Source organism: Aricia agestis, chromosome 10 (assembly GCF_905147365.1).
Source record: "Aricia agestis chromosome 10, ilAriAges1.1, whole genome shotgun sequence".
NCBI classification, from domain to species: domain Eukaryota; kingdom Metazoa; phylum Arthropoda; class Insecta; order Lepidoptera; family Lycaenidae; genus Aricia; species Aricia agestis.
In genome coordinates, this window is record NC_056415.1 from 8,871,018 (window position 1) to 8,896,535 (window position 25,518).

A 25,518-nucleotide genomic window follows, 5' to 3' on the forward strand; every position below is an offset into this window, starting at 1 on the left:
CTTTGCTTGGCTCATCTTGGCGGGATAACCATCCCAGATCTAGCCAGAGAATAACTAAAAAACAAAAAATGCAAATTGTATAATATATTAAGGTTATAAGTTATAACTTAATAGTTAAACATTTTAAGGAGAAATTTATTTTCTTAATTTTAGAGTGTTTAAATAAAAGCTTTTTCTCAAAAAGTTTTTTGTTTATAATTTTAATTCTATGGTGTGATACCTCAAAGATACATTATAGCAAAAGATAGTAACCAATCAGAATAAGAGTTGGCCAGTAAGAAAAACTCAAGCCAATCAGCGTTAAGAATGTGCAATGTTACTAAGGCAACTCGTGTTTTCGCAAAAAACCTAACTTTTTTTAGAAAAGTTGAAAAATATAAAATGCATTATCTAATTATCCGTGTTTTCGCGAAATCCCTAGAATATTCGCGATAATTCGATATATCAAATCATCCTACGACATATACATAATATTATTAAAATTAAAATATGTGATAGAGGCAAAAAGTATACCTACTTATTAAACGTGTAACCTTTCGCAATAGATGTATAAATCATGGAGTATATTACCTATAATATATGTTTTGACTGTTACAATCTTATGGCGCAACGAACGCTTAGTTTGAATAATTTGCTATAGACTTATATATATTTAAATGAAGCGAAGTAAGCAATTTTAAAAAAATATCACAAAAAAAAGTTAGAACTTGGCTGAAAATAGTTGTTTTGTGTCTACATATTTTCAGCAACTTTATAGTTTGTTGTCCACATTCAAAACAATTTGGCATGTGGTCCACATGCGAAACTGGAAAACGGGTTTAGTTTCTGAGGTAATACAAACAATGGACGTATAATACAAATATTATTAACTCTCTATAATGTAGATTTGCAATTTTCTACTACTTACTATCAATTCTTTAATAAGACTTGGTCTTGCTCTAACATGTCGAAACACAGTTGCATGCAGACAATGGGTTTTGAGTAAAAATGTATGTGTGAATGATTATCATGTCTCCTCTAGACCACAGTATAATATTATACAGTAGGATATTCAGACGCGACAACATTTGTACGAGTTTTGTTACTTCAAGTTGTCTGTAGATCGATTCTATCTTACAGTTATACAGTTTTAATATTGTTACAGTGCACTCTTAGTAAATACTACAAAAAATCTCTTGTAATTTCGAGCATACATTTAACTTACTGATCTTGAATCTAATCTCCAAAATTGTTTAATGTTTGTTTTATGAATGCGAATATTTTATTAATGTTTAATAGCACTAGCTTTGGATCGAACTTTCATATTATGGTGAATTAAAATAGGTCACTATAATCAATTTTATTCTAGTTCCTGATTCGGGTGGTCGCTCAAAGATGATCTACTGTAAACTATTTATATTATGTCTAAACGGATGAACTTCGATTTGAACCTGTATTGCCCAACCGGTCTGTTCACTTTCCCCACGCGTGTCAAGGTCTCGAACATCTCCATGCATCATACATGTCACACAATATTATATGTCAGACAAAGGAACAAAGGAACAATCCGCCCTAAATTAATTAAGACTAGCCTTCATACTCAAGGTTTTGATAATATTTCTTACTACGCATATTTTTTTAGTTCATTCTTTAAGAGTTTAAACTCATCAACACTGTATGGTAAAAAAATTTAATATTTAAAATATCTTTGCCGGATGGCCTTCTGGAATTGTACAGTGTACACTTAGCTCATGCCCTTTCCAAATTTTTATTCCACACCTATGCAAATTTTCTTTACTAATTCAGTAATTTCAGAGCCTATTTGAACAAACCAAAAACGCCAATTTATTTTGTGAGTACACAAATACGTTTAATAACTTTTATATATTTAATAATATATAATACTTAGAAGTACACTTAATGAAGAATTACTAAGTAAATATGAAGATTCTACGAACATTGCTTAGCCGCCATATAAAAGACATCAACGGCGGCAAGGTTACTGTCACGTGATCAGAAGATGTCTCGCTCGCCGGTTACGACTAAACTTTGTGACTACAGTATAGTTAAAATACAGTAAAGCAACTCGGTTACGTCCTTGAAATAAAACTCGCTTAACATAGGGACAAGTTTTACGCGCCTACGACTTGATACTGTATTGTATTGCTGCTTTAAGTGGTGTAAAGTCGTGTGTACGTTTGTCCGATTCGAGTGTTAAGTGTAAGAAAGATTACTGATTATCTTTTACATTGTATTGAGCTTCTGTATTTGTATTTATCAAAGTAAAAGTCAAGGTTAATTTGCAGTTAATACTAAATCACTGGCGCCTGTCTACATAACTAATCATGGTCGGTTTATTTTTTTGAGTAAATATAAATAAAACCAAAAATATACGAAGCCAAAAAGGGCCTAAGCTGTAGCAGGGCTTTTGGCGGTCATAATAAGAGAGGTTAAATTATTACTTAAATTTTAATTTTCAGATACATTTTCTGCCAAACTCTACTACATTGAAATTAAGTTATCATTAAATGTTTCTGTATGCGGTCATCAGCAATTTTGCTGAAACAGAAGACTTTTTTCAATTAAGAAAGCTATTGTCACAGAAAAAATTACATAATTTTATCAATGTATTTTGCAAACTTTTGCAAAGTAATGAACGGAATATCACCCCGCGTATGGCTGACATTTGCACAAAGCAGACCGATGAAACTATTGTTAATCAAATAAAGCATTGCGGTAAGTGTACAGAAGTTTCGTTGACATTACGAATACTTTTAAAATGTCGTGAGTTCATCGCATTATCATATACACACATCGTCCGCCCCTCCCAGTGATAGTGCAGGAAACTCCACTTTAAGCTATGTACAGACTGAGCGTCTTTGGAAACGCAGCGTTTTTGAAAAATAAATCAGCTAGAAGCAGAATAAGAAATTTGTCGATAGACGATACCTAACATTCTACAAAGGCGTTGCAGTACTATAAAAAAAATTACGTAAACTTTGTTCTTGTTTATAATTATTTAGCCTAGAATACGCAAGGGAAAATGCCACAGAAACCATACGATTACCTTCGATAAAAAGGAACAAATCGTATCAAAATTGATCCAGTATTCTTAACTTGTTTGATGCGAACGAACAAATTTATTAATTAATAATTTTCATTTATTAGTGTAGCTCTGGAAAAATAAAATATGCTTAAACAACATAATAAAATATGCCGTTTCAGATTGCATCCCAATGTGCGCTCACCCTTTTTTTTAACGTGGGGAAATGCTTTACGCATTCCCGGCAAATTGGGGATATCGGCCGGGGTATGTGTGACTCCTGCGTAGTCTACCCACTAGAACCCCCTGTTGCTCCACTCATCGCTGAAGGCAGCGTTGCGAGTACGATAGAACCTACCGCAACAATGTGCACTCACCCTAACTCAATACGAATTACGTAAAACGTATCACAAAATCCTTTGTTGTCTGTACAATTCATACGATTTGATATTACATAAGAGACATATAATATATCAGGTGACGTAACATGCAGTACAATATGATTTCTAATATATTACGATTAATCATATATCAGCCTGATGTAGGCGTTACAGATAACAAAGCAGACGATTTTTCATTAGATAAAAGTAATTGCGATAGAGTATCGATTCTCACGATTTCTTTTAGGTTAAGAGAGCTTTTATGAACCTACAATTAGTGATACTGCTGGGCAAAGCTGCCTCTAAGGAGGCTTTCAACCAAACCTAGTATGTTTTAAAACCTATTTGTTTTAATCTTATATCTTTAAACGAGCAATTCTTGTATAAATATAATTGGAATCTCGGAATCGGCTCCATTGATTTTCATGAAATTTAGTATATAGGGGTTTCGGGGGCGATAAATCGATCTAGCTAGGAATCACTTTTAGAAAATGTAATTTTATTCGTGTTTTATCGAATACCGAGCAAAGCTCGGTGAAATAGCTAGTAAATTATTATCAGACATTGAAATATTTAAAGTATACATAATATTATTAGTAGTAGATATAAAAAATTAAATATATTTTTTGTGAATTGGTACTTATGAATTATGATAAAACTAATGAATTATACAAAAACAATATATAATTTAAACTTTTTTACCTCAACATTAATTATATCTTATGACATCCACTTATTATATTTTGTATCGAAGATTATTAATTTATTAATTGTTGTTTGGTGCAAAAATATTCGAAGTTAGGTTATTATTTTGCTGTTGCTATGCTGCGTTCAATGCCATTACAATGCTGAGTGAATTTTTGAAGTGGTATTGCTAACCCTTATAGCTTCAGAATTCAGAAAAAAAAATTGATCATAGAGAATCCTTGGGAAGTTGCGAGAAGTTCCTTAGCCAGGATAATAGCGTAATTAAAAATATTAAATAATACACCTTGTAATAATATAATATTTTATCGACAGTAAAAAACGAAGTATTTTTCTTCATAAATATAAGTTATTTTTTGTGTTCTGCACAAGTCCAATAAAAGCTGGAATAGAATACTACCTATCAGTTTTATTGCCTGTGCCTGTTACGGCATAAATGGTTAATTAATAATATATTAAATGCTGATAATATAGCGAGCTACTGAAACTTGCAACATTAATATTTCTGTTTTATGCATGTCATTTTAGAGATGAAAAAGAAACTATAATATTATATTTATTATATTGTTTATTATTTTTAAAAGATGAGAGGATTATTCATTTTATTATAAAAAGTAATGCATTCAAATTGTTATTTTACAATGGTCAATTAGTCTAGTCTCAACTCAAAGTCTCTCTGAGCCCAAAGTAAAATCTGCAACAATGGTCCAAACCGTGAAATGAGTCACAAAACTTTATATGCCAAATTTTATACGTTTGACTAGCCTCGTATCTTGGACCAAAGTAACAAATTAAATCTTACAAATTACACAACTCATATACCACAAAGTGATCCGTAAAATTAGACCGCAGTTGATTGATGAAACAGATGTTAATGAACTGTTTTTATACTTTAATTGACCTACAGCCTTACAAACCTACAGATTACGACATACTGTCCGAGGTTTCATACTTTGACTCCTATAATTAAGAGTTAGGCGATTCCGCCTACACAAACCCTGTGTGATATGTGAAGAGTGGTGATTAACCGAGGCCAATTATTGGACAAAGCAGAAACCTACAATTAAATATTGTTATCACAATAGCCAATTTTTTTTTTACGTGGGAGAGCCATGCTTCGGCACGAATGGGCCGGCTCGACCGGAGAAATACCACGTTCTCACAGAAAATCGGCGTGAAACAGCGCTTGCGCTGTGTTTCGCTGAGTGAGTGAGTTTACCGGAGGCCCAATTCCCTTTCCTATCCTCCCCTATTCCCTTCCCTTCCCATCCCCTATTACCCTATTCCCTCTTAAAAGGCCGGCAACGCACCTGCAGCTCTTCTGATGCTGCGAGTGTCCATGGGCGACGGAAGTTGCTTTCCATCAGGTGACCCGTTGGCTCGTTTGCCCCCTTCTTTCATAAAAAAAAAGCCCAGTCCTAAGCTGAAGCCAAAAGTTTAAAAAAGAAAAGAGTTTGAATATGGAATAAAAAATTCGTTCGGTCTTGATTGAAAAAGTACGCGACAAAATTTCGTACTAATGTTGTCATAATATGAAGTTTTATAACTCGTCTCATAGTTTGGACCAGAGACAGAATCATTCATCTGTCACGTGTAGGTGCAAGCACGCGATCATCAAGGCGTTCACCGAAACACAAAAGGCAGTGCTGATGTTTGCTCGCATAAGGTCGATGCTGAACAAACGAAAATCCGTTAACTTTGTTGACAGTTACATCGCACGTACCATAGGTAATGCATCTAATGTTTACATATTTCATACATTTTGCGTCACCCGAATTTACACAATTGGGAACATTGGGTGGTGGTATTCTCAAGTGGTATAAATACCATCACCAGGACTCAGTCAGCAGTGCAGTCGGTGCTCATACAATCATGAAATCTTTTGTAAGTCGTTTGTTATATTTAATTGTATACCAATGCCTCCATGGTTCAGTGGTTCAGTTTTAGTAGTTGTTGGTCGAGAATTCGATCCTCGTGGTTGAAATAGTTGTTTTCAAATTAGGTTGAGACAATGCAGGCTAATCACCTAATTGTGTGACAAGAAAGATTCGTCGGGCTGGCATATGGCACGTGAAAATTTTTACGCCTGATCTCTGGCCATTCATGTCGGTCATCTGTCCAACTTACTTCAGTAAAGAAAGAAAGAGCGGTCTTGCATCCTGCACACTGTAATAAAAAACTCTTGCAGTTTCAACGAAACCGGCTCCTATCACCGAAACCGATGTGGGACTATCCAATTATTGTGAAGTGATGTTTAAACGGTGACTGGTTTCAAAATCTCTAATTAGCGCGAGTTACCCAATACCGCGCCGTGACCAATATTGGCTTTGTTAAAGGCTTCACTCGTATGATAAATACGAATAGAATAGAGCAATCCGAGAGATCTGACGAAATCGTAATGAGAGTATAATTGCAATTACATCGTTCTATATTGGATTATCTGGTGACATATTACTTTACATCGTTGTGTCATAAGCGACTGATATTTGAACCGCCCGATCTAGGCTAAGGGCCCTGATATAGATACTTACTGACCCTAAAGTCTAGACGCATTTTATTATGATAATGTCGATGGCAAAGATCAGAAAGTATCACATTTGACAGAAGGCATTTCTTTAGTGAAATGGCTCTTGTGTAGAAAAAGAGATGCACATAATATATTTATAACCAGTTGTTACAAACAAGGTGATAAATACTAAAAATAATTAACTTTTTGCAGGTATTGGTCGCTCTTTTCGCCACAGCAGCGCTGGCTGCACCCCAAACGCCTACAGAGCCTATCCCTATAGTTCGTCAGGATTCCTCCATCAACGGCGACGGCTCCTACCAATACTCGTTCGAGACCGGCAACGGCATCAGCGCTGACCAGAAGGGAGAGCTGAAGAAGGTGGGCGAAGTGGACGCGCTCGAGGTCCAGGGGCAGTTCAAGTACCCCGGCGACAACGGTGACATCCAGTTGACGTACACCGCTGACGAGAACGGCTACCATCCCCAGGGGGACCACCTCCCCACCGCTCCACCGGTGCCAGAAGCCATCCAGCGCGCCCTCGACTACCTCGCCACCGCGCCGCCCCAGCCTGAGAACCAACAGTAGAGCTTTAATAAATTAAGGCCCAATTTCACCAACGCCTGTTAGTGTTAACAGTTGTTAAAATGTCATATCTTCTCTTTGATTCATATGAAAAACGAGCTTTTGCACTCGGCTTCGCCCGCGTTAGGAAGTATTATATACAAACTTTCATCCCCTATTTTAACCCCTTGGGGGTAGAATTGATCAAAATCCTTTCTTAGCGGATGCCTACGTCATAACATCTACCTGCATGCCAAATTTCAGCCCGATCCGTCCAGTGGTTTGGGCTGTGCGTTGATAGATCACTATGTCAATCAGTCAGTCACCTTTGAGTTTTATATAATATATAGATTGCAAAGGTAACGTGATACTAATTCGAGCTTTAACTTGTAATAGTCGTCGGTGAAATTGGGTCTTATTCATTCGTACCATTGAATGATGTTTAATTGTGTTGTTATTTTATATTTTTCTAGTGTTATATGTAAATATGTAAATGTGATATTTAAATTTTAATAGAACCATATGTTGTGACAATGTATAATTTTTTCCTTTAGTAATGTTAATCAAGTCAATCGATTAATCATGGCTCTTAGGTGCATATTTCTATTAGAAAATGGAAAGGAGTACGAGATAAACCAACAAGACTTTATTTTTATAGTGGTATTCTATGGTTATTATCGGGTTTGGCCCACCACACATTCCCACCGCTGTATCTCCTGTGTTGCCAGCGTTATCCAACTACGAAAGCCCTTTGATATGATCTCAGGGAGCCCGAGGGACACGCTAAAGCTGTCTTGGGACCCGCAACGAAATTAATCAGAGGAAGATAGGAGGAGTAGGAACGATACTGTTTTGCCTCCCCATAATAATTGGCTAAGTGCGAGATGGACTTGCGCATGAAGGGTTCTGTACCGGTGTAGAGTGAAAGTAGACAAAATATTGTATTGTGTATGGGAGCCCCCCTTAAAGATTTACTTTATTTTAATTTTATCATTAATTATTAAAGTACAAATATAACTAAGGATTTTGTGAAAATTTCAAGTGCCTAACTATTACCATTATTGATTACGAGCAAAAAAGGCCAAAAAAATCACGTTTCTTGTATGGGAGCCCCTCTCAAATATTAACTTTATTTTATTTTCAGTATTTTTTGTTATAGCGGCAACAGATATACACAATCTGAGAAAATTTCAGAAGTCTAGCTATAGCGGTTCTTGAGATACAGCCTGATGACATATAGACGGACAGACGGATAGACGGACGGACATCGAAGTCTTAGTAATAGGGTCCGGTTTCTACCCTTTAGGTACGGAACCCTAAAAAGCGGGAGACAGCATAAAGTTGCAATGACCGAAAGTCAAAGAACTAATAGGGAAAACACAACGGGAACAAATGTTAATTATGACTACTAAGCTATAATATCTAAGTTACCTTGAAATTTGTTGTGATATACACTGTTTCCAGTTATAATTATTGTAAAAAAACGCTTAAAGGCATGGAAGTTCCTAGCACTGTTCACGAGATCATTGTAATAATATGGGACTCCAGATTTACAAAGTATGTTGTAAAGCGTTGTAGATCTTTCGTTTTGCTAGAGATCACACTACCAGAGAACATGATGCGCGGTAAGTATTCTATGGTTACTAAATAAAAGAAATAGAATCCCACCAAAAAAATTTTCATGTAAAAATAGAAATAGTTCGTCAGCCGCACGAGAAGAATCTAAAAACTCTACACGTTAGTCAAAATCGGTGGCCTATATATAATATAATTGGAATCTCGGAATCGGCTCAAACGATTTTTATGAAATTTAGTATATAGGGGGTTTCGGGGGCGATAAATCGATCTACCTAGGAATCATTTCTAGAAAATATCATTTTCATCGGATACCGAGCAAAGCCCGGTCAAACAGCTAGATATATATTGTTATTGCTACATGTAAGTATGAGAAAACTATAAAATGCTGAATGTCGAACCTTTGCCAGATTTTATCCTTTACTATCAGTTTGGAGATATTGTTTATAATAATAATTAGCAAGACTAGCGAATGGTGCAATAATAAAGATGATTTTTTTTTTGGTAGCAAAAATTCTGTATTATTGCACCATTTGCTAGTATTGCTAATCATAAAGGATTTGTCCAAAGTGATTATATACGGTAAAATCCAGAAAAAGGTTAGATTTTTAAGGTTTTATTGTTTTCTCATACATTTCTTTAAAATATGAAACAATTTACTAAAAGTAAAGATCGCCCAATGGTCGAAATTCAACCTCACATAAAAATTTTTAATTATAAGTTTCAAATATCCACGCTTTTCTATTGATATTCTATTGTCAAGATATTGACTTTATTATAATATTAAAGACATAATTCCTGCGACAGTCTCAGATTAATAAATTCAAATGATGACAGACTGCCCGTGTAAAATTGTGTAACAATATTAATAATTATATTCAATAAAGAAAACTAAATCTATTTTCGATTTGACAACAGACTTCAACCATAAATAAAAAAAAGCAATTCGTATGTATAGGCTTGTCAATCAAAATCTCTTAGTGTGAGTAATGTACTATTTGTTAAAAAAAATTATGATAATTTCAAAATAATATTAGCTCGATGCATTCCTCCACTATATAAACTATAACTGTGCAAAATTTCGATCTACATTTCCGCATTTTTCGTCAAAAGGGATCCAAAGTTAGATATAACGCTTTCCTCAAGATACAACACTTTCCTCAAGTTTTCCATAATATACGATTACTTTCCAGGATTGATTCCTTACCAGCAACACTATAAATTGATGCAATAAGACAGGGTTGTTTTTTTCCCATCGTTAACTTTTTTCTCCCATTGTTTAGAATTTAGATATTTTTCGTCTTACAATAAAATGTTCAACTTTTCAAGCCCTTTCATTTGGTATAATGTCTCAAAGTGCTACATAAGTGGGTACGAAATTATATTCTATTAATGGACCAATAATTATTAAATTTATTTGTTGAAGGTAAAGATCAATACCCTTTTTATTTAAATTAAATTAATTACATTTGTAGTACACATATTATGTCATACACATAACATACATAATACTTAATTAATATAACATACACACTACATAGATTTGGGTCCCATGTAAGTAACACTACAGTTAGATAATTGAGATAATGAGGATATTTCATGTTGCATTAAAAATTTTATCAAAACTTGAAATATATTTACTTCGGAACGAATGGGTTTTATTGAACAACTCTGCGGAAAACCGGTGTGAAACAGGGTTGTGTTTCGTAACCCAAATTAAAAATTAATACTCTTAAATTAATATTATGTGTAAAATCAGTATTTGTAAGTGCTGGAGTAGTTAAATCCTCAAATTGATAAATTATGTGCTAATATACAAAAAAAATTGATGATTGTAATTTATTGATGAATTGAATTGATGTGTAAATGATTTTTTAACTAGGATACGCAACTAAGCCAAAAAATCCACTGAAATGATCTACCAAATTAACAAATTCAGAAATACTTTTCAAGCTTTTTCGTTGACTGTCATGAGTGTAATATAATGTTGTTCATGCTTTTTAACCTCCGGAAAAAACAGGGGTGTCAAGAGTATGACTCGTCTGTTTGCTGCCCTTTATGTGCTGCCCGTAGCATTGTAGCATAAAAATCGGTCCACCCGATTTTGATCTAGTTTTGATTGATAATTCATCATCATTAGCCCGCCTTATTAGGCGGGCTATATGAAACTAAAATAAACCCACATTCTTCAGTATTCTGAAGAATGTGGGTTTATCAATTTTGTAAAAGGTTGTACTTACTTATATGACTTTGGAATCGGGGACTTTTTAAAATTTCTTAATTTTATCATTACATTCCTATGTTCTTACGTTACAATTAATATAGCTAAAGGAATGATCTGTCCTGCCAAGTAACTTTTTGAACATGTCAGGTAGTCATAATATTTTATAACTAACCTGTACAACATGGATATTTTTATTATAAAATATCTATTTAATGAAAAAAAAATTGCTTTTCTAGTAGAAAACAGAGAAGGCATTTTTAATAATATTAACTACTAATAAAATAAATTATTTTATTTGGATTAAACAAAATTTTGTTCCAAAACTGAGAAGACACCGTTTTCTATTAAATTAACCAGGATATATGGCCATGTTAATAATCTATATATATAAAACTCAAAGGTGACTGACTGATTGACATAGTGATCTATCAACGCACAGCCCAAACCACTGGACGGATCGGGCTGAAATTTGGCATGCAGGTAGATGTTATAACGTAGGCATCCGATAAGAAAGGATTTTGATAAATTCCAACCCCAAGGGGTTCAAATAGGGGATGAAAGTTTGTATATAATAATACTTCTTAACGCGAGCGAAGCCGCGGGCAAAAGCTCGTATGATATAAACTGCATTTACTTTAATTAAAAAGTTTATGGATACGTCTTATTATTAGCGTTATCTTCAAGGTAATCTTAAATGAATGAAGCCTTGAAAAGAACTCATAGTGCATATTAACATACGCCTATAAGTAATGTATCTAATGTTTACATATTTCATACATTCTGCGACATTCTAAAGAATTGCCCAATCAGTACGTGGGGGAAACAAGTACAGTATATATTGGTAGGTCATCAGGACATGACATTATTTGAAAACAATACGTCATATTAAGTCTCAAGATGCAGTCCATTGTAAGTTCCGTATGTTAAACTCGAAAAAAGTGTTAAAATACGATGTGAAAACATTATTTATTTCAAATTTTTTAAATATAAAGTATTAGAACTTTAGAAAAGTGATTCTAATATTATTTAAAATATCTCGTTGGTCAATTTAATGTACCTCGTCAAAAGCTTAGGAAACATTTTATTGTTATTGTTTTAACATTTTGTTTTAGACCAACGTCGTTACGGTCGGTGATTACAATCACGATCTTGTAACATCATGTTGTTTTGATCCGATAAATGCACTTCTCAGCATTTTCTGCAATTTACACTTTCCCACGATCTTTCATAACTATTCACTACAAAAGTATACTCTAGACACGAGTGACGATAGTGACAAAAGTTCAAAGTGTGGTTATGTTGACTGATAATCAAAAACTTAAAGATTACCGACTGTAATCGAAACATTAACGGCGGTTCCCAATATTTGATCTATCTCTGGTTTTGCCCTACTAGAGATAGGAATAGCTCAGATTAGACATTAGAGACATATATTTTATGTCAATTGTGAGCTATTCCTATCTCTAGTAGGGCAAAACCAGAGATAGATCAAATATTGGGAACGGCCGTAAATCGATTGATTGTATGCATTGCATGATTATAATTTTTGTCGTCAATCATATAATTATAATACATCCGCATAAATATAATAAATTAGAATAAATTTGAAACATCAAAGACTTCCGCTTCCGCGGACAAATTTTTGTATTACGTAAATCAGTTGACATAGTACAGTCGTGATCGCACGCGCGATACGGCAGAGCATTTGTGTATTACAGTTACAATATTGTCTTCCTGCTTTCTACAATTTATGAGACCTCTACACCTTGGGCTATGATGGACTATTACAGGCCACAAACGTGTTCGCAATAGGCATGATGACTATTTTTTTTCTTATCGGTAATTTAAAGACACTTAAAAAATAGAAACATCGTTGAAAGAATGACTCTGGTAGCTTAAAAATTAACCAAGATAAGACAATTCAAATATCTCATAAAAAAGACCTGCCCGAAACGCTCCATACAAAGTGCTACGAAAGTATGACGTCAGTCTTTCGTAGTTTGTACGCATCGGGAGACAACTTTGTTCGACAGGTATATTAAATATTGCGTTTATGAAAGTGGTTTCATAACAAAAGTTGCTTATAATTGTATACAAATATTAAGAAATTTAATCGAAAAAAAATTCGACTTGAATATCCAACTTTGAAGGCGCATAACAAAAAAAATACAAATGCTATCAAGCTGAAATTTTGGGAACACTTATTTTTTACCGTAATTTCTTTATTTTATTAACAAAATTCGCTAATCTTTGACCTTGTCATCATCCCTATTGTCTTCAGTTGCCCATGATTGATGTTGATTGCGCGAAATGGAAGCTGCGTAGTCGTGGTATATGTAGTAGATTTTGAGGCTTTGATAGATAACTTGACAGATAATAATTTTTTTGGTAGAATGTGATGATGGCTAAATAGGGCACTGTTATGTATAATAGTGTGAATACAAATATTTTTTGATTGCAGGTACTAGTCACACTTTTCGCCGCGGTCGCGTTTGCCGCGCCGCAGGCGCCCACAGAACCCATACCCATCCTCCGACAGGACAGCCAAGTCAATGGAGACGGCTCCTACCAATACTCGTTCGAGACCGGCAACGGCATCAGCGCCGACCAGAAGGGAGAGCTGAAGAAGGTGGGCGAAGTGGACGCGCTCGAGGTCCAGGGGCAGTTCAAGTACCCCGGCGACAATGGTGACATCCAGCTGACGTACACCGCTGACGAGAACGGCTACCACCCTCAGGGGGACCACCTCCCCACCGCCCCACCGGTGCCCGAGGCCATCCAGCGCGCCCTCGACTACCTCGCCACCGCCCCGCCCCAGCCTGAGAACCAACAGTGAAGAAATCTAAGTGTAAATAGTCTATGAACATTTTCCAATTCGACGATGTTAAAAAGAATCAATGGAAAAATGTTTAATCTCATTCTGATGTTTGGCCGTTGTAGGCCAAAGTACGTCCACGCGGACAAGTGTAATAGTCATTTAATCTTATTTGTAACGTTATTTACATTTTTATTTTTTATATTTTATAATAAGAACTAATGCGTTCAAAAGAAAAACGTGTTTTAATTAACTCTACATATTATTAAGAAAAAGCTAACACTTTAATAAATATTCAAACAGCGTATATCTACCTTCTCAAGATTCGCTGTCTTTGTATGTCTTATCACTTTTTTATTGTATCACACAAAACACTACAGTAAAACAGACGCTATATAGTTTTTTTTTTGCTGTGTAAATATTTTTATTAATAAGGGAAATAATAAGAGGCATCCCATCGACAAGCCTTATCTGACTTTTACGTGAATTCATCCTCACACTGAGAAATCATGATCTGATAGGTAGAGATAGGTATTCCGACAGACTCGACAATAATAATAATTATATTTATGTGCAGTCACGAGCATTTCTAAACCAGATCCGTACACACGTGAAGGCTTACTATAATAACAGAGTAATCAAAATAACGTTTACCAGCTAGTTAGGCATTGCACAGACTCAACACCTATAAGCATTTAATAACATAACGACAAAGATACGTTCAGACAATAAAAAAGCTAAATAAATGATTTATATTTATAAATTATTAAAATTTGAATGACTGATTACCTACAATAAAACAATATAATTTAATAATTTATGGCAATGAATAATTTAAAGTCATTTGTTAATTTGTTATTAAATAACCACTAAACAAAAACTTTAAGTTTATTAGAATAATCGAGGTAAATGCCCTTTAAATGTTAAAGTTACTAAGTAAGTAAGTTTGTTCTTTGTAACTAAGCAGGAGTAATTTTAGGAAGATCGCAGACGACAGACTTTTTGTGCGATCGAGTCTGCGGCGCCCATACAATCGGCATGGCCGCGTCTTGCGTCGTGAATGGGCGCCGCAGACTCGATCGCACAAAAAGTCTGTCGTCTGCTATCTCCCTTATAGTGCCCCTGTACAGACATGGGCACTATAAAATTACTCCTGCGTACAGACGCAGTGTCAAAGAAAGCATTTTACCCTTCCTTTTTAGGCCAGAGGGCGCATACGAATGGTTTTTTTTTACATGTCCATAATATTCCCCACGCATGGACTTTTTCCACAGCATTTCTTATCAGACAATCAGGGGATCAGCCTCATTGTCCTGACCGAACTTTATACAACCTTTTTCCAACGCGGGAGTCGCGAACAAGTTGATCCCCTTGCTTTAGGCTGCGACCCCATCAGACACGGCGTGGCGCCGGCACCGTGTTACGGCACGACGCCGCCACCGTGATACGGTACGGCGCCGCACCGTGTCACGGTGCCGCGTATGGTGCGTCCCTATTCAGTCGATATTTGCGCTCGAACGAGCTCGACTTGTCTGGAAAAGCACTCTCGTTCGAGCGCAAATATCGACTGAATAGGGACGCACCGTACGCGGCACCGTGACACGGTGCGGCGCCGTACCGTATCACGGTGGCGGCGTCGTGCCGTAACACGGTGCCGGCGCCGCGCCGTGTCTGATGGGGACGCAGCCTTAGAGTTATGAGTTTTTAAGCAAGGGGATCAATTTGCAAATATTACAGAAGAAAATTTCGAAGTTTCATCCTAATCAGTAATCTATCAGCACTGGAATATTATGTTCATTACTATCGAAGTCATTATGTCCATACTCAAACAAGAAGCATGTATTATCTATTTAATACTCTATTTCAGTATACGAAACGATTATTTCGACACGAATTTGGCGAAGCGGTATCATTATATCTAAATTAAGGCTTGTAACGAGTTGAGTCTAACCATGTGTTTATCATTAAGCGACCTTTCTTATCTGTTTTACTATGTTACTAGCGACTCGACCCGGCTTCGTACGAATATAAAATATTATATAGCCACTGGGAAATGATTAACATCGATTCAGCAGTTTTGATTTATATTCATTATTACTACCCGTGGCCCGCATTGGTCGGTACCGTCCGCAAAAGCTAAGTCCCGCATTTTTTAAATCTGTCATTTCTTTGAAAATATTCATTTAAATCATATGCCACATAGATCTACATTAAATCAACAATATATTTAAGGTATTTAGTTGGACTAGAGATGCCCAATGGTCGAAATTCGACCATAATTTCAACGACATTAGGACTACTACTTATATTTTGTAAAAAAATATTGACTTTATCATATTTTTATATTTTTTTCAACTCTTGTCTCTGGAACTCAGCTGATCTCAGACTGGCCGTGTAAGCATTGTTTAATAGTATCTAAGATTCAATAAAAAAAAACTATAATTCATTTTCAATTTATCACCTTGTTGTCAACAGACTTCAACCATAAATAAAAGAGTAAAATTCGTATGTATATTGTAGGCTTGTCACTCAAAAATCTGTCATTTTTCCTAGTGTGTGTGTTGTAGTGTGTGTAATGTTTTATTTGCTAAAAAAATGTATGATAAAAGCATAATTTCAAAATAATATTAGCTTGATGCACTCCTTCATCATATAAACTATAACTGTGCAAAATTTCATTCACCTACGTTTGCCCATTTTTATACAAAAGGGATACAAAGTTTTTGGCTCACGTATTAATATATAGATTCAATTAGATAAGGATTAATGTTGTGTTTTGAAGCAATTTTAATAATGATGTATTTTGAAGCAATTAAAAAAAACTCACAAGGGGGCGTTATCGCCCACTTTGGGAAATGCATACAGTAAAGAATCCAAAATCCGACATGTTCTACTCATCATTTCAGAACATTGACAGAAACGTTGTCAAAAGTCGAACAAAAATCACAGTAGTGTATGCTGCTGCTGCAGCACCAGCATACACAGTAAATGATAAATTACGGCAATGCCGTAATTTATCCTATTATCAAAAATTTTCTTGCTTATGGGTTTCCAAGTAACCAAGTGAATGATTAATATGTTCCAGCATCCTCCATACATATTGGTACGAGTAAAAACTGGGATTTATAATATACAGGGTATAACAAAACACATTGATAATACTTTAAGTTGTGCCCCTTATAAGTAAGTCGTGCCCCTTTTGTATACAAAAGGGGCAGAACTTACTGAACTCTACAGAGTTCACTATGAAAGTAGCAGGACTGAAAGAGCAAATTTTTTTTTGTGATTTGTACCTATACCTAGGCCGGCGCCCCAGAGTCATGACTTTGCCCATAAAGAAGTTAAAAAAGATTCCTTTTAGCGCTGCAATTTTCAAAGTCTGTGGGGTAGCTCGTGACGCTCGGGCCCTTGCCCATAAAAAAGTGAAAAAAAAAAATCGTCATTCAGAGCTGCTACTTTCACAGTGAACTCTCTACAAGGAACACGTACACACCCTAAAGTATTATCACTTATTTTTGTTACACACTGTAATCTGTATACAAATGACTCATACATACCCTAAATCACTTTGTTTTGTTACATTCTGTATATAATAGGTATAGAAAGGTCAACAGCAGGGAATTAAAGGCTTAAATAACTATAAAGGGTATATTTTTTTTGAAAATTTGGGCGCTTTGGAAATTTCATTACGCCTATTTACCCTTCAAGACCTGATTTCAATTTAAAATAGCGTCGCCCTACTGCATATTCCACTGCATCTCCTGTATCGCCAGAATCGACAGCGGTATCCAAAAACTCATAGACTAAGAAAATTGCACATATTATTAAGAAGACGTGCGCTATCGCATATTTTTGTTTAAAATATATAATAATTATGAACTGCCATTAATTTAGGCATTTGAGGACACCGACCTTTGGTTCAATCAAAACAATTTATTTCAACTTATAATTTAATTAATGTTTACAATTTTTACACGACAAAACTAACAAGCTAGCTTTAAATCAAAAGTTAAAACTCGTCAATGTTAATTAACAAATATTTTCTGTAAATTTGACGCGTTGCATTCTGCAACCGTGACACTGTGGATTCGAGAAAGATCCTTGACATATGAATAGAATGGGATGACTATAGATAACTATGTGATGCAAAGTAGCCTTTACATAACTCAATATTATATTGGTTTACGATTGCTCCTAAATATGTCAAGAAAATATAGTTTTCAATTCTCAAAGAATTGAAACCTGCATACTTGAATGTGTCTAACTTCTAAGAGCGTGATAAATATAGTTTTCGATTCTCAAAGAAATGAAACCTGCATATTTGAATGTGTTCTAACTTCTAAGAACGTGGTAAGAAATTCTGTAGGATTAATATTAGAATTTCTAGAAGTGTTTTACATTCCTTTTAACCAGGGAGGACGTAGCGAGCCCTAGTATTACATCCCACGTCCTGGACATATTGTGGTACACTTTACGGAAAAACTATCACGCCCATTGATTTGTGCTTTCACATATAGTAATTTTTATTTATATGTAGATGTGTTATCATCAGTCAGTCAAGGTATGACGACGCGAGCCCTCACAAAGCTCGGATTTTAGCTAGTTTAATGACAATATCTCTAAGATTCTGATAAATCAATGAATGGCACTACATACTAATATAAATATGTAAGTACTTAATATATTGTATGAATTAAAACTTCAAAAGCTTGTTTAATTAAGTATTTAGAAATATAAAATTATTTAAAGTGTTTCAAGTAAATATATATGTATTTCTCAGTGAACAAATGTAATGTTTTATTTTCTGCTTATGCCTTATTCATAAAACAATTCAGTTTATACGCCTACTTAGTTGCTACTTGCTAACAAAATGTGCATTGTGCAAAATGAAGATTTTCTTCGAATTTTCTGCAAAAGTGATGCTTTTGTCAACAGAATAAAAATCATATCAGAGGTACATCAGCTCTGAATAAACTGTAGCATTTTTAAGGTATATATAATAATATTTCCGTATGCAGACGAATATGATGTCCGATAGGCTCAGTAGTTACGTAACGTTACCGGTCGCGGGTTCGAGCCCGGCAATTGCCAGTATTTCCCCAGATACTCGAAATAAAAGTTAAGGTTAAAAAAAATGAACAAGGTGATAATTTACTATACAAACAAATTGTGACTGCCTAGAAACAGACATAAGACATGTTCTCTTCTCAATTTTCCTCAAAAACTTTCTGTTTCAAAATATCGTTTAGCACTCGGTGCTAGGTTAGGCAATTATATACGTTAACTATCAAATGATGTGTGAACATCTGTTGATAGGTATGACTAGGTACAAATTTCATGCAGAATTTTTGAATGATACCAACCTATGGTGCAATAGTTCGGTGGTGGTAGAACGGTCGTATAAATACCGATAACACTCTTGGATCAACATTGTCTAGTACATTCACCGGCAAACAAACATCATGAAAACCATCGTAAGTGCAGTGACAGTGCTTGTTGTGAAGTGACCTATTACGCGATTAAGTGAAGGAGCTAGAACAGTTTAACGATCGATTACCTTTGACTTCGTCGTTTGATTAAATTTACTAAAATTAACGATTATCTTTGGCTTCGTTAATTTATTACTAGCTATTTGACCGAGCTTTGCTTGGTATTCGATAAAACACGAATTAAATGACATTTTCTAAAAATGATTCCTAAATAGATCGATTTATCGCCCCCGAAACCCCCTATATAATAAATTTCATAAAAATCGTTTGAGCCGACTCCGAGATTCCAATTATATATATACATATATACAAGAATTGCTCGTTTAAAGATATAAGATATTAAATTTCAATTCAATAGCAAATTCTCATAAATTAGATACTACAGTTTTCGGTTGCAACAATAATAGTTAATTAATTATTGTTCGGGAGACACAAAATTACATTCTCCGACTGTACTGATTATAATAAGAGAGTAAAAGCCTTGCATTGTCTTTGCGAATATTAATTTCATAAACTTTTGTCTCAAGTATATTTGACTTAAGCATTTAAAATACTATAAAAATCACGCATCCAAACTTCAACAGAAACATTTACCTTCTAAACGTTTAAGCAACTAGGATAAAGGCCTCATTCTCATTGCTTTTCCAGATTGTCCTGTCTCTGTTCGCGGTCGCGCTCGCCGCACCCCAAGGCCAGGAAATCCCGATCCTGAGACAGGACAGCAACATCAACCCCGACGGCTCCTTCCAGTACTCCTTCGAGACCGGTAACAACATCATCACTGACGCCAACGGCCAATTGAAGAACATCGGCGCCGAGGAGCCGGCTCTTGAAATCCAGGGCCAGGTGAAATACCAGAGCGACGATGGCACCCCCATTGAGTTGACATACATCGCCAACGAGAACGGATACCAGCCCCAGGGCGCCCACCTCCCCACCCCACCCCCCATCCCGGCGGACATCCAACGCGCCCTCGCCTACCTCGCCACCGCGCCTCCCCAGACCCAGTAAATGACTTCTGAGAAGTCCATTGTTATACACTTTTATACTTTTGTATATACATTTTATTTAATGTAAATATTAGATATATAACGCCGCCTTTTATTTGCCCTGTAACCTACAAAATATAAAAAATACTTAAAAATATACAGTTGTTATTACAATAGGTAATGATAACTTTTTAAATACAATTTTGTGCCACCTAGTTATGGGTAAAAAATTGTAAAAAGTAACAATAGCACTTTAATTTAAATAATATAAAGCAGAAAGTATTTTTTTTTAAATAAGCCACGATTGAAAACAATCTAATAGTTATCATTTTCAAAATTATAATTGACACTTATTTGTTAAATATTGTGTTGTAATAGGTTAAGGTTTAAAAATATTATATTCTTTTCATAATGCTCAGGTTTCACAAAGAATCCATAATTTTTTTTTGAGGACATATCTAAAAGTCATTAAGGGCTCCCCTATATTCTCAATTATTTATTATCATATTACTTTTCCATACGTTGCTGTATCTATCATTCGATATCTATGGTTAGCCTAAACACTGTATTCAATAACAGTCATTAGATAGGATTTAACCTTTAGGTAAGCTAAGTTAGATCTATTGCCCCGTATGACCTCAGAGGTGGCGTTAATAATAAAAGCTGACATTTAGGCACCAAACTAGTTTGTGAGGCCTTTAGGTGTGAACATATACTCAGTTATAGATACAGTAGAGCATACAGTAGATTCTACTGTATGCTCTACTACATACAGTAGATTCTACTGTATGCTGCTATGCAAATACGTCATACTTTGAAATTTAATAATTCAATTCCTTTAATTAAATTGCATGGTTTGGTCGCTTTCTAGCAGCTGGTATCCTGAAGCTTTTCTTACTAGTTAAAAAGCTTTAATAATAATAGGTTGTTTTGTTAGGATATTCAATTTTGGGCTTTGCTATCTAATAATATTTAATGTAAAAGATTTTATTTCATTTAAATTGAATTTTTAGTTTTATAAAACGAATTAATGAACTTTTTGTTTTTACACCAATTTTCGTCGGCCCTACAAAAGTTATTTTCTTTTCACTTGAACAAAGAAACTGGGAAAAATTATTTTATTTTTTATGAAATATCTTAAATAAATAGGTTATTTTCCAAATTACTGTCTTCGAAAATTCCTGACAGTATTTTAGGTATTTCATAAAATATTCAATATCTCTAGAGTTCCATACTTTGTTGATGTTGAGTTATTCTCAGGTTTAGTTTTATACGAAAAGCAGCAGCAGCAGCAACTATTAAGTTGGAAACAAATTTTGTAAGGCATACTTTTTAACAGACCTCCAGAAAATAAGTAGGTTTTAGAATATAAATACATAGTAAGAATCTGAAATGTAAAAAAATACTAAGTTATACGGTAGTTGTTTTCGTGATAGGTTGGAATTTTGAATATTGAAAATATTGTTAGTTACCAAACAACGGCAATTTTTTACGCGTAATATAAAACTTATATTAAGTGCCTGTTAAAATTATACATGTTATTCCAACAGGTACTAATTATTAAATTAATTTTGAAGGAAATAAAATTTAGGAGCTCCTCAAAAATTATCTTTTAAAAAGATTTGATACATTATAACTGTCTTAAAGTTACAATAATATCATATTTAAACTTGACTATTCCAACGGAGCCAATTTGTTTTTGCTTAAAAATAGGTACCTAGAGCTAAAAATTAGCAAAATTGTTAGGACACATTATTTATATAAACTTTTACAAGTGCTAACAACAAAATAATAAATTAATTCTGCAGATATTTTATGAAATTTAAGAAATAGTAAAATTTATTGCGAATAAAATGTGAATTCGCAAAAAAATAAACTAAAAAAGCAACTAATGTATGGGTTGCCAATTTTAAAACTAGCTCTTTTGAGTTTTGAAAGTCCTCCTTTAGATTATTTTATATCAGGGAGCTACCCATACGTTTTACCCACTTTTAATGATGATATCGTCATGCACATTAGCAGTACACAAGTTGGTGACAAAATACTGACTGATCTGATGATTGAGCTAGAAGGTGGCCGTAGGGAGGGACTCCGTAACAAAACCTGTGATGTGTTGTAAAACAATGCAGTGCCTGCAAAAATAAAATAATAAGAAGCTTATAAAATAAGTTAGAGCAAATTCACAAATAACGCTATTTACTCGTTTTAGTGGACCTTAATCGGATTGAAAATCATTCATTATGTACCATCGAGGAAATTGATTCCTAGGCAGTTGACAGACCAACGTTATTTGGTCGGATCATGTCAATTCAATGTTAATTATGATGTCGGCTGGGTTTGACATAACGCGACCAAGTTTGGTCGTGTTATGTCAAACCGTACGTACGTAGGTCTCTCATCTGCCTAGGAATAAACTTCTCTGGTAGTATGTACATAATACTGTAAAAAAATCGATTATTTTAATTTATCTTTACATTAGAATATAAGAAATTTAAAAAGTTTTTTTTTGCTTTTCTCTGCTCTATTAGGATGTGTTCTTAGATTTTACTTTTAAGGTGCCTCAGACTTGCATATTTTTATGAACAATAGCAATAATGTTTTTGCGACTTCGTTCTTTTTTTAATTATAGGATTACAGCATTAATATAATTTATAGAATTTAAAAGATGATAGTGTCTATGGTGCACATTGTGCGGGGTAGCGGGTAATCTTTAGTGTTCAGTAGGCCTACCACGAAACCGTTTTGAGACTCAAACAATCGGATGAGAAGCCGCGTCCTGCTCTAACAACGTCATTTTTCGTTTGTTAGTGTAGGTCGCGGCATTGTCGTACGATTGTTTGAGTTTCAAAACGGTTTCGTGGTACGACCTCAGAACACTGTTACTCCTACTGAAGATTCTTAAGATGGTGGAGGCAAGAACGGATGCTACTATTTTTGCAGGGTCATTAAACTGCACATGGCAGGGTATCAAGATGAGGCGGTATTAGAATAAATTTTTCATTTTAATTTTAATTTTTATTAAATAATGATTAATACACTTATTGTAATTGTGATAATTGTTATCGTCGTCTGATTTTTTTGTGTTTATTATCTGGTGCATCACTCGTTATTGCACTATTGTATTTTTATTTAACTGTAAAGCTAAACACACAATAGATGTAACTACTAATTAATATACCACTTACATGGAATCCCCTAGTATTGAATAACACACAGATCGAAATTTAAGAATTGCTTTATTATTACTGTAGGAGTTTTTATTAGGGCTCCGTAGGGTTTTTACCCTTTAGGGGTTAAAAACGGGACTCTATTACTGAGAATTCGATGTCTGTCCGTCCGTCTGTCTGTCTGTCTCCAGGTTGTAACTCAAGAACCGCTATAGACTTCTGAAATTTCATAGATTGTGTATTTTTGGTGCCTTTATAACAACAAATACTTGCTAAAAACAAAATAAAGTTAAGATTTAAGGGGGGGCTCCCATATTATAACAAACGTGTTTTTTTGTCATTTTTTGCTCTATATCAATGACTGACCGATGATAACATATCTACATATAATATCATAATATTAATTGAGCGAATTCTAGTAACTATATTAAGGTACAAAAACGTGCTCAAGTTCTGGGATATAACTAGGGCTCGCTTCGCTGATAATGAATTAAAACTTTCGGATTAGCGACACCAGTTGGCAGCACTATCTTTGAGCTCGTTCACTATAACAAGTTCTCCAATTTCAAAAATACATTATGATTTCGCATTTTGAAAATTGAATGCATCTTGTCTAAAACTCTAAACTCCTTGGGCAGCTTATACTGTTTGTGTAAGAGAATACAAATATAGTTGCATAGCATAAAATCTTTAGGCGCTACTATAATAATTTAATAATATTATAATACTGTATAAATATTAATTCAACCATTAAAATGAACTATTTATTACACATCATAGTATTATATGTGACAAGCACTATCTGTTTCACCCGGATGTATAATAATAAAACAAAAACATCAATATAATACAACATTATTTATGCATTAACCTCAATAATAAAATATGTAAATATGTGCATACTAAATTGTGTGAAAAATTACTTTAAAAGAGTGAGAGTTCCGCAGTCAACAAGGATCCCTTATAGTACGGACGGACAGACGGACGGACAGACCCGTACGGTCTGTCCGTCCGTCCGTCTGTCCACGGTTTTGCTTAAAAATTATAGGGTCTTCAAAGCCATAACTCGGCATGAATGCAAGTTTTGATGATGCCGACAAAATCTTATATATAAAATTCTCGTGTGACAATGTTAGGCCGCGTACTCCTCCGAAACGGCTTTACAGATTTTAATCAAATTTTATATGCATACTAGCTGTCCCGGTGAACTTCGTGTCACTTTAAAACCTTCCCTGGACTTTTACAAATATTTTAAGACTAAAATCAGCCCAATCCGTCCAGCCGTTTTCGAGTTTTAGCGCGACTAACACATTTAAAAATCCATTTTTATATATATAGATTCAGTGGGTCTGAGAATCGGCTACTGGGTACTTTTTATATTGTTATGTGCATTTGTTGAATAAATAATAGCAAATTATTACAACTCGTGACTGACGCCGACCATTGTTTGTGCGACGGGATAGCCGCAATGGTCGTTGCCATGGTGACATACTTATTTAGTCACTTCAATAAAATAATATGGGCGAAATACTTTATATAGCAAAACAACGTTTGCCGGGACAGCTAGTAGTATATAAAATGTTTAAAAAATTATTATAATACCTCCCCTTCACATCAATGCGGGGGTGATTTTTTTTCGCGTCAACCCCACCGTGTGGGATGTTGTTAGATAGGTTTTTTTTTTTAAATACGAGTATTCACAGATAATTTTCAGATTTAGGGATCCATTTGTGAAATATGAAGTTTTAAAGTGGAAAAAACCGTTAGAGCCTAGTGTCCCCCCTTCTACCAGCTAAACGGTTGCTTCTGGAAATGTGAAAAAATTAACGGGAGTAGGAAATATGATGAATTTAAGGGGAAAATTAACACGGCTAAGAAGACTTCAGAAGAAGATAAATCATAAGTTATTGAGTAATCTGTAATAGTCAATCAACTAAAAAAATGTATTCGTAGATTAAGTACAAAGGAACTCTTCGATCAAATTCCTTTGAACATAACTGAGATGATGTTATTAGAAGTGTAAAACACGTTATAAATATGCATTCATTGACCATATAAAAATATCAAAAACTAGCGATACTA

At 34.6% G+C, this 25,518-nt stretch overlaps 3 protein-coding genes across 3 annotated transcripts; all 3 read left to right on the forward strand.

Annotated features, from left to right (window-relative positions):
• The first annotated feature begins 5,838 nt into the window (after nucleotides 1-5,838).
• LOC121731186 (endocuticle structural glycoprotein ABD-4-like) lies at nucleotides 5,839-7,201 on the forward strand. Its single transcript, XM_042120541.1, has 2 exons — nucleotides 5,839-5,991; nucleotides 6,827-7,201. The coding sequence occupies exons 1-2, from the start codon at nucleotides 5,839-5,841 to the stop codon at nucleotides 7,199-7,201; spliced, it is 528 nt and encodes a 175-aa protein (XP_041976475.1).
• Nucleotides 7,202-11,873: 4,672 nt separating this feature from the next.
• LOC121731086 (endocuticle structural glycoprotein ABD-4-like) lies at nucleotides 11,874-13,812 on the forward strand. Its single transcript, XM_042120419.1, has 2 exons — nucleotides 11,874-11,885; nucleotides 13,438-13,812. The coding sequence occupies exons 1-2, from the start codon at nucleotides 11,874-11,876 to the stop codon at nucleotides 13,810-13,812; spliced, it is 387 nt and encodes a 128-aa protein (XP_041976353.1).
• A 5,395-nt stretch (nucleotides 13,813-19,207) lies between these two features.
• On the forward strand, nucleotides 19,208-20,311 carry LOC121731084 (larval cuticle protein LCP-17-like). Its single transcript, XM_042120417.1, has 2 exons — nucleotides 19,208-19,265; nucleotides 19,929-20,311. Exons 1-2 carry the CDS (start codon nucleotides 19,254-19,256, stop codon nucleotides 20,289-20,291), a joined length of 375 nt encoding a protein of 124 aa, XP_041976351.1. The 5' UTR covers nucleotides 19,208-19,253; the 3' UTR covers nucleotides 20,292-20,311.
• Nucleotides 20,312-25,518: the final 5,207 nt, after the last annotated feature.

Bases quoted from the DNA above. Each gene is read 5' to 3' on its own strand.
- LOC121731186 (XM_042120541.1), top strand. From the start codon at position 5,839: ATGCATCTAATGTTTACATATTTCATACATTTTGCGTCACCCGAATTT. The intron at 5,992-6,826 runs GTAAGTCGTTTG...AACTTTTTGCAG, and splicing joins ATACAATCATGAAATCTTTT to GTATTGGTCGCTCTTTTCGC.